At 35.8% G+C, this 9,409-nt stretch overlaps 1 protein-coding gene across 3 annotated transcripts; it reads right to left on the bottom strand.

The window, feature by feature from the left end:
• Nucleotides 1–2,475: 2,475 nt before the first annotated feature.
• Nucleotides 2,476–7,251, bottom strand: LOC133724478 (protein TRIGALACTOSYLDIACYLGLYCEROL 2, chloroplastic). 3 transcript variants are annotated; one of them, XM_062151233.1, is made up of 6 exons: nt 7,209–7,251; nt 5,760–6,429; nt 5,347–5,676; nt 3,822–3,937; nt 2,957–3,047; nt 2,476–2,858 (listed from the first exon to the last, which is right to left on the bottom strand). In XM_062151233.1, exons 2-6 carry the CDS (start codon nt 6,261–6,263, stop codon nt 2,766–2,768), a joined length of 1,134 nt encoding a protein of 377 aa, XP_062007217.1. In that variant the 5' UTR covers nt 6,264–6,429; nt 7,209–7,251; the 3' UTR covers nt 2,476–2,765. The 3 variants fall into 3 exon arrangements, with proteins under 3 accessions (XP_062007217.1, XP_062007219.1, XP_062007218.1); XM_062151235.1 differs by lacking the exons at nt 2,476–2,858; nt 2,957–3,047 and having other exon boundaries at nt 3,822–3,948; XM_062151234.1 differs by lacking the exons at nt 2,476–2,858; nt 2,957–3,047; nt 3,822–3,937 and adding an exon at nt 3,965–4,123.
• Between the last annotated feature and the right edge of the window lie 2,158 nt (nt 7,252–9,409).

Below are 9,409 nucleotides of genomic sequence, written 5' to 3'. Positions count from 1 at the left end.
TCCCCAGCAGAACGAAGGGATCATACCCAGTAACAAGTTACCCTATCCATGGTGGGGAGATTTGTGGTGAAGCTATATCGATCAAACTAAACGATATTAAACACCCCCCTCCTCTAGAAGGAGGAAGGACAACATCCCAAGCCAAAGAGGCTTAGTAAATTTCATTAGTAAAAATGGTTTATTCAATATAGAACATAACATTATCACTTATCAACCACATGAAAAGAGAACTAGAGAAGACACTAAATTCACCAAATCTTAAAAATAACAATATGGCAAACTCTAAGCACTAAACACAATATTACTCACCAAAGTACAGTCAAGAAGCCCAAATTTGGAAATGATAGAGGAAGGGTCTCTTAAGAACTAAAGAGCCAAGTGGAACCAGCAAGAACCTAAGACCAAGTAATTCTCCATAAGTTGAATAGTACGAAAGACTACTCACTTCAAACAATTTGAGTGCTGAGCAGTCTATACCTAAGCAAAAACATTTCCCCTTCTTAGGCAATCTAGATTACTTGCTATCATACGATAGGCAATCTAGATTACTTGCTATCATACGTAGAGCACACTAGTATACGCCAAGTACTTATACAAAGACTCATTGAAGAGCTTTCACTAGAATAGACTTGAATGAAAAAAAAAACAACAAAGTAACTACGAGCTCCTCCCCCTTAAGGTTGGAGCACTCAGCCTCCTTAAGTTTTGGAATTGTGGGTTACAAAAGAATTCATTAAGGATAAATTTGTGCGGCTATTACCACCTTACCATTTTCTTTATTCACCATACTTGCTCATTACACCCTACATTTTAATTTTAATTATTAAATTTACTTATCTAACCCATTTCTGTTTCCAAGAATATCCTCATATGACATATCCAATTAGAAAGAGATTTTTTTTTAAGGAAAATCTATCATAATAAAAAAAAAATCTATTAAAGTTTCCTAATAAAATTATAACATGATTTACTTCCATTTTTTTTAATTTTTTTCTTTCAGTTTCGATGTTCGTCTATTTCAATCAATGTCAAAAGATTAGTAAATCAATAACAATGAGCAATGAAGAAGAGATTGATTTTTCATTCAAAAAAAAAAAAGACATTAATTTTTTTAAAATTTTTTTACTTTCGGTGCTCACAAAGGGAATTGCAAATATTTTGATGAAGTTAACACTAATGGTTTTGTGAATTGAATAATAAATTAACGATGAGGATACAACAAAAAATGGAAAAATAATAATCAATTCAAATTTGTGTGGAGAAGATGAAGACTGATATTATCCAATGAGAAATTAGATAGTCTTTGTATTTAATTTGTTATGTATTTATTTTTCTTACAAATTTAGATTTTATAAAATTAGGGTACTTATTAGTCATTTTGCACCTGGGTAATATAGTCTTTCAATAATTCAAATGTCTGTAGGGAACTAAGAAAATGGTAGGGTGGCAATAGCTGCACCCTAAATTTATCCCTCGTATGATCGTTTTTCAATTGCATTAAAAATATGGTAATAAGTAAACTTACGGACCTAAGAGCATCTTCCACCATAGGCTAAAAGCCAAATCAATTTAGCCTATCAAAAACAAAATATTCCCTCCAAGATATCCATTTGGCCTATCAACAAAAAAATAGTGCTACGATCATAGGCCAAATTCTATAAGTTAAAAATGAAACATCATCATCTCCAATGGCTATAATTCTTTGTTTTACTTTATGTTGTTGACTTGCTGTTTATGTTTTGGTACATCATATTCTAATACTCTATTTCCCAGCTCGGAATATAACTCCGAGTATGATTTTGATGAAGCTATTAATAAAATTAGTTTATTTACTTAAATAAAAACAAGTATATCATAAAAATTAATGACTACATATTTATTTTAAAAATTTTAAACATATTAATTATTGAGCTTGTATTGAAGATCTCAATGAAATAATTGTTATTATAAATAACATATTTTATATAAGAAAATTGTCTTTACTTACATGTATAATAATAATACACAAAGAAAAGAAAAAAAAAATGGAACCCACTATTTGGCTTATAAAAATAGAGGTCAAATGCCTAGAACCATTTGGTCTAGTGGCATAAGTCTCCTCTTTGTAAATAGGAGGTCGTAAGTGACTCACAATAGACTAGTATTTGATCAAAAAAGAAAAAAATGAAGGCCAAATTTGGCCTTTCAAAATTTTCTTTTTCATTATTCAATTTTTTTTGTTTTTGTTTTTTTGTTTCAGGTTCTTGCTGTTTTAGGTGCTTGTTTCTTCAATTCAGGTTGATAGGCTGCTCCATAGCCACAAGAATCTAAAAGTGCCAATAGTTGCACACAACCTGCCCGACACGGTGGCTCCAGCACTTATTGTGGGAACTGAGACGTGCTTCTCACAAGTTTCGGGGATGGATCTGATTTGGGGGCTGTGCAAACAGGGGTTTAGTTCGGAGTATTGTGAAACTTGGGATAGATCTAGAAGACTAGAATCAAAGTTCAAATTTGATGTAGATTTTGACAAAATTTTCTACAGAATGGAAATGTAGCTCTGCGGTAGAAGCCTTTATGTGCATTTGAAAAAGAAAAACAAAAACAAAACAAAACAAAACAAAAGATCACAAGTAAAAAGAAAGGGCCATGAGGAGCCACACTTCATTTTATCCCCTCTACAGAGTTATAAATGTATGCTAGAGACCATATTTGGCCATCTCAACTAGACCATATTTGGCCATCTCAACTAAGGTAAGCAGCTATCTCAAGTCCACCTTCAATCTTCATAATAGCCTGCTGAGAGACTTGATGAGTAACTTCAAATTTTTTCTTGTAGCCTCATCACCCGTGAATCCCAAAATATCAGAGCTTATATTCTGCATCAAGTATAATAAAATTGAAAGAAGAAAACAGATTTGTAAAGGCTCTATGACAAAGAGAGAAAAATAAATTGAAATATAAAAAATAGGATAACCTCAATGTTCTTCATGGTGAAAATCAAAGTGTATATGGACTTCTGAATCAGTTCTGTATTCTCAGGAGTCATAATAGATGAGTGCACTCTCCTGCACAAAATGATGCGATATATCATTAGAATCCGGGAAAGTCAGAGAGAGATTTCCATCACTCATGGTTTATTCAAACCTTTAATGGCATAATCACTTGAATGCGACTATTTTAACATTTGAAAAGCTCATCATAAAACTAACTGAAAACACCATGTTATAATCAGTTCCTTGAAGCTCTGCACTTGCAAAATCTAAAATTCTCAAAGCAAAACTTTCTTCAGCATCTATATCAAATTGAACTTCTGAATCCCAATACATGTAAGTTATGTAACTGCATTTATCTCAAAGGAAAAACTAGTCCCTTGCTCAGTAGCAGGAGAAACTAGCATAAGACATTACAGCATGTAGGAGATGGACAACAAGCTCTTCTACTATGGTCTTAAACTCTAGAGTTGAAGGAAACATGTTATTGAACTCATAGGCAAGCAGTGTGAGTGCTACGAGTGAATAGCATGGCACAACAGTGGTAACAAAGATAGCATAATAATGAATCAGCTGTGGCAGGCAAGAAGGTGAATGGTAGGGGGATCAGACTGAACTGCTTTAAGGACTACGGAAGCTGGTAAATGGTGGATCTAGAAAGTACAGTAGAACTTGAAGATAACAGCCATCTGTTGTATACAAAGAAATTGCCAAGTAGCCAAACAATATTAAAAATAAACCATCCGGCCAATACTCATAACTCTCTGTAGAATGTTCGCAGAAATGTTGTTCATATTTCCAGTACGTGAGTATAGTACCATGTGAAATAACTAGATTGAGATAATTTACCTCAAATCTTCCGAGGCTTGTGTAAGGCTTTTGGTCAAAGTCTCAACTTCCTTTAGCAGACCACTATCATGAACCTCAGCCAACAAAGGTTGAACATCTTCAGCCATGGCTTGGATCTGAGGCATCACTACATCAGAGCCATTCACTTGTGCATGAGGACATATTATATGTATGATACAAATGATGAATCAGTTGATAGTGAGAAGCAAACACCCAGTTTACACTTTACACCATATGCACTCTGGCAGGACATTAAATTATGATACAAATGATGAATCAGCTGATAGTGAGAAGTAAACACCCTGTTATCACAAGGAACTATAAGGTGAGTTCCAAGTTCTATATGATGGCTTTTCTGACCATTTTGTCACCAAGTTGACAAAAATCTAATACATGACTATATCGCTATGCGAAAAAGAACTCTACACAAATGAAAAAAAAAAGTGTATTTACAGAGCCCCCCTGATGCATTGATGTGGGTTCCATTGTGAAAAAGAAAGTATAGGCAATAGCAAACCAGTCAATATATTAGAGGTTCATACTAAAGGACGGAATTGACCAGAAAGCATATGAAGTTAAATACAGGATCAAGCTATGTAAATTTTCTTTTTCAAGACTCACACAGGATCAGTATGTCAACACATGTTTATACCTAGCTGCAAAAAGAGGGTGGAATAATAAATTTTAAGTAAGACACCTTTTATGACAACTTATTGTGAAAACTCATCAAATTGGGGGTCTGACAGTCTGAAAACTCATCACTTATGACATCAAATTGTGGAGCTTTTATGAATGAATTGGGAGTCTAATAGTCTGCCACCAATGTCCGCGTAAAACTAAATTCACCTTGCATTATTAAATGCGGCTAAAGAATGTAGAAAATTTAACACGCAAACTCATCATAAAAGCTCCACAATAGTTATAATGACTTGAATACTAAATTTTAAAGTACAGAGAATGGTAAAAATTCTTAAATAGCTGAAAGCACAGGAAATTTACACACAATCAATTTCTTTTAATTAAACATGAAATGATTGTAATTACACGCCAGCACTTATTGTTAATTGATTTGAAACCTATGCAGTGATTATGAAGGCTATTTCAACTTCTATTAAATAAATATGCAGCCTTAGAACACTGATAAAAGGTGAATTCCTATTGCAATTTTCCCATTGTGACATGTAAAGGAGTATCTTTCACATACTCTAGGACCCTCCCACATATTAATAGGTGTCCCATACAAAAGTCTGACTATTAAATTCTTAATACTTTGAGATTTAAATTCTGTAGCAAATATATATGACCCCAATTAATCCTGGAACAATCAGCCCTCAATAAAGCAATCCATATGCAAAAAAATTTTGAGTAAATGAATGGTTCTAAATATCTTTCTCCTAAGAAGCAACTATATTCAACAACCTTAGGTTCCCAGTGAAAGGATTGAGGGAGGAATAGAAAGGACAAAGAAGAAGGGATTGAAGGGTACCAAAACTAAACAAGAAACATAAGAGGGGGCACATCACACCTTTTTCAGCAGTGGCTTTGCCTCTTCTATAACAGAAGCAACGCGCTCAGCAAGTGAATAGGTGTTCGCAATACCAATCTCCTCCACTTCACGTCCCAGACGGGTGAATATGCCTACCAATTCATCTAAACTTACCCCTTGAAATCCCTTCATCTTTTGCCTATCACATACAATTACACCTTCTTTGTCACATTCAGGATGAAGGGGCCCAACTGAAATATTAGGAATTGGATCTCTAGGTGTAATGTCAATTCTCGTTTCCATGAGAAGACCTGACTGATTTACCTCAATCAGTGAATTTCGAGGTATCATAGTTTTATCATCTTCAACCTACAAACATAGTAATCTCATTGTTAAACAATGTTGTGTTTCCACTTCAAAAGATAAAGGAATATTATGTCACTGAGGCATACCTCAACAACAGCTTCGATACTTTTCAAGGAAGAGTTAACACGGATAACATTTCCAACAGTGACCCCTCTGATCCGCACTGGCGTTCCAGTGGATATTCCACAAGCTTGAGTAAACTCAAAAACAGCTAAGTACTTCCTGAATCTAGACCGCAATTGATAACCCCTCAACCAAGCCAAAGTGAGTGCAAGGAGAACTGCCCCTGAGACTAGAAACAGCCCTACCCCACCTTCCCATATGCTTCTACGACCAAACCCAAAATCACTCAATGGTCGTAATGTTTGCCTCCAAATAGTACGAGGAGCATCCAAAACAACTGCAAGAATATTCCTTTCTCTCTTAGAAGAGGATTGTGGTTGACTGTGTCCAGTATTAGCAGATGTAGCCCTTATCTGGGTTAATTTTGTTGACCTTGGAGGGAGATAAGGCAAGCCATTTGAAGAAAACCGTGACAAAGACAACATTGTGGGGCATGTTGAGACTTGGGCCAAAGAATTTCCTATCATCTTTTTGTCTAATCCAGAAAATGGCTTTTATGGCTGTTGCGAAATACTATATCAGTACCAGTTTTAGGTTGGTACAATCTACAAAGGGTTTTGGGGTACGAATCTATAAAAGGGGTTCACTTTCACATGAGGCTGAGCTGCTGAAACTAGCAAGCATGTGTAATCCCTACAAAACAGAAAAAAAACTACTATAAGCATCTCCATTTCCAATATTGGCAATACTCAACTTAGAGGAAAGGCAGAGAGTTTCAGCTTACAATTTAAATTCTGAGAACAAGATTCTATAATAAGGGCAAATGAAAACTCACCCAAACAATTCTTTTCTTTTTTTGTTTCCCATATTTTCCATGTAAACATGCAAGTGATTATATAAGTAGCTACATACAAACCACAATAAGAACAACTCAGGCAAGCTTTGGGGCGGGCGGACATCCAATTGTTTTTTTTTTTTTTCCTCGGACAGTTAAAAACAGCTTCTCATTTGCTTTTCTTAAAGTTTTCATTTACTAAAGATATTCCAAGTCTAAGAAACCTGTTTGCATTTCTATCGATTATTTTCATATCTGTACAGAAAAGCTCAACGGTACAAATGAATATAAAAGGCTAAAAATTCTTCATGAGATTTTTGTTGAATGATGATGAATCGGCATTATTACTAACTATAACCTATCTCATATTCCAGTAACTGAGCAACTAGCAACATAACATTAACAGTAACACATGTCGCATATACTCCATAACAAGAATCTCTAACCTATTCCAAATTCCAGTAACTAGCAATAGTGCAATACAACATATCACAGTAACACATTTCGCAAATACTCGGTAACAAAGAATCATAAACCTAGTAATCAAACCCTAAAACAAAGACGCATTTCCGAGTTAAATCAGAAATCTTTAATGTAAATACACAACTCAAATGAGAGTAAGAGAGATGACAATTACCTATATCAGTGTGAACTGAATGTGGATTCGAGAGAGCCTGAAAGAGAAAACACAAAATACACCAAGAATCAAAAGTTACAAGTGAGAATCCAAGAGGAAATTGGGAATCGCGCTTATAAATTCAGAAATCAAGAGAGATTGACCGACCTGCAGTGGAGTTGTGAGAGAAAACAAAAGAGAAAGCGATTAAACCCTAGAAATCGAAGAGAAAGGGGAGCGATGAAAGGAAAAAGAAGGATTAGATTAAACTTGCCTGGGCAAAAGCAAAAGGGTCCTGCAGCTCCCACAAAGTGATGAAGAAGAAGAAGAGTGAAGGCAGTCAAGAGCTGAAAAAGGCGTATGATATGAGGAGCTAAAGCTAAAAAAGCTCGTAAGGTACATGGAATAATAATACGTAGAGGCCCAAATTGTGAATTAAAAAAAGCATATCATATTCGCTATGTTGTATGATCAATGATCAATCTAAAATAAAATGGGTTGACCAAAATTCTCAAAAAAAACAAAAAGATGTTTGACCAAAAACCACAACTAGAGGGTCGTGTCGATAGAGGCATGCTCACTTAATAGACGGTTTTTAGGGGACTCTCAGGGATAAGAAATTCTAATAGCTAAAAACAAATGCACAGTTTAAGTTATTATAAATTCAACTTTTAAATTTAATACACGTGATTGAGATGCATTTGTCTATTACAGTCTTTTAAAATTGTTCCTTAGTTGAGCAAGACTACATGTCGATATAGATTTTTCCTTTTACCATTCCATGTCAATATTACTAGAAGATAAAAATTACAAAAGAGTAAATGAAGCTCTATTAGTCTTTTAGTTAAACTACAAACTGGATAAATTCCGTCACAACATTAATTTAATGAGTGTATTCTGTGTATAGTGTTCGTAAAAGCACTACTAAAATTTCAATGAGTGTATTCTGTGTATAGTGATCGTAAAAACACTACTAAAATTTCGATGGAGAAACTAGTTCGGGTTAGTAGCAATGATGTTGGTGTTTGGCTCCAATTTTGTTGCAGCTAGTCAACAGTCTCTTTTTTGCGCGGGCGTGCCAGCACCGTTCGGGTGCGGTCGTCGGAGGTATCTCTTGACCTGACTTCTTTCAAGCAATTGTAGACGAGGAGAGCACCAACCTCGTCGTGGGATTCTTTATGCCTCGTGGCGAGGACTTTTACTGAGCTTCTTGAAAATCACAATCGATACTCGATGTTGTAGATCGAGCAGAGCGAGAACCACTGGGAAGTAGAGAGAACTTGCTAAAGCGTGACTTTAGCTTGGCTGGTTTGCGAGGGCGTTACCCTTGCTTGGCTGGTTCCGTAACCGTTGTGGTCGTGGTACTACAATCGGCTCCCGAGGAGACTAGGACCGAAGTACGTTGACAGAGGGTTTGGTGGCACTGAAAGTCGGCTTCTGAGAAGACTGGGACTAGGAGTGTGATCACCGGTAAGAGAAAGAGAAGGAGAGGAGTTGCTCTTAGAGAGGTTGCTCTAGAGAGAACTTAGATCATCTTAGAGATGTTTTGATGAATGAATTGTGTCTTTAAGTGTTTCATTGTAACCTCTATTTATAGGCTACCATGCCAAGGTGTTTAGCATTAAACAAATGATAGTGGAGCATAAATTGGAGATAAGAAATGATGAATTTTGGAGATAAGGAAGCATAATTGGAGATAAAGCATGATGAATTTCGGAGATAAGGAGATAAGGAGGCATAATTGGAGATAAGGAATGATGAATTTTGGAGATAAGGAAGCACTTTCTGCTCATTTATTCCTTCAATTTTATCTCCATCAAGCACTCAGATTTTGACCATGACTTCTTCATAAGAAATGTTCCACTATGAGTGTAGATCACCCTGGTAAAATTTCAGAGCTTTTGATATAGTGGTTGGGCCGAAAACGCTGCTGGACCTCTTACAGGTCCAGTTTTCCAAGCCTCTCTAGACAAGGAAATTTGACTGATTGTTTGAAGGTCTTCCACTCAAAACTAGCTCTGTCACTCTTCAGAAGAAATGATCCTTGGGCTTTCTATATTTAATCTGGAAAGTTTCAGCTCATTTGATTTTCGTTTGGTTAGTCTGCCGCCCCTCCTTCCTTGTTTAGCTCGGTTTCTCCTAGCCGAAGTAGGAAAATGTGCTAAAGTTGACTTTTCATGCTTTCATGCTTCCATGCTTCCATAGTAGGCTTTATTTAGCCT

Source organism: Rosa rugosa, chromosome 1 (genome assembly GCF_958449725.1).
Source record: "Rosa rugosa chromosome 1, drRosRugo1.1, whole genome shotgun sequence".
Lineage (NCBI taxonomy): Eukaryota > Viridiplantae > Streptophyta > Magnoliopsida > Rosales > Rosaceae > Rosa > Rosa rugosa.
The sequence above is the reverse complement of the archived record's forward strand: the minus strand, read 5'-3'. Positions and strand labels throughout refer to the sequence as shown.

What these genes read in the sequence shown, in the direction of transcription:
- LOC133724478 (XM_062151233.1), bottom strand. Translation starts at nt 6,263, where the DNA reads ATGATAGGAAATTCTTTGGCCCAAGTCTCAACATGCCCCACAATGTTG. An exon ending in CAAGCCTCGGAAGATTTGAG is followed by an intron (nt 3,048 to 3,821) that starts GTAAATTATCTC and finishes CATTTTGTGCAG; the next exon opens with GAGAGTGCACTCATCTATTA. An exon ending in TCACCATGAAGAACATTGAG is followed by an intron (nt 2,859 to 2,956) that starts GTTATCCTATTT and finishes TACTTGATGCAG; the next exon opens with AATATAAGCTCTGATATTTT.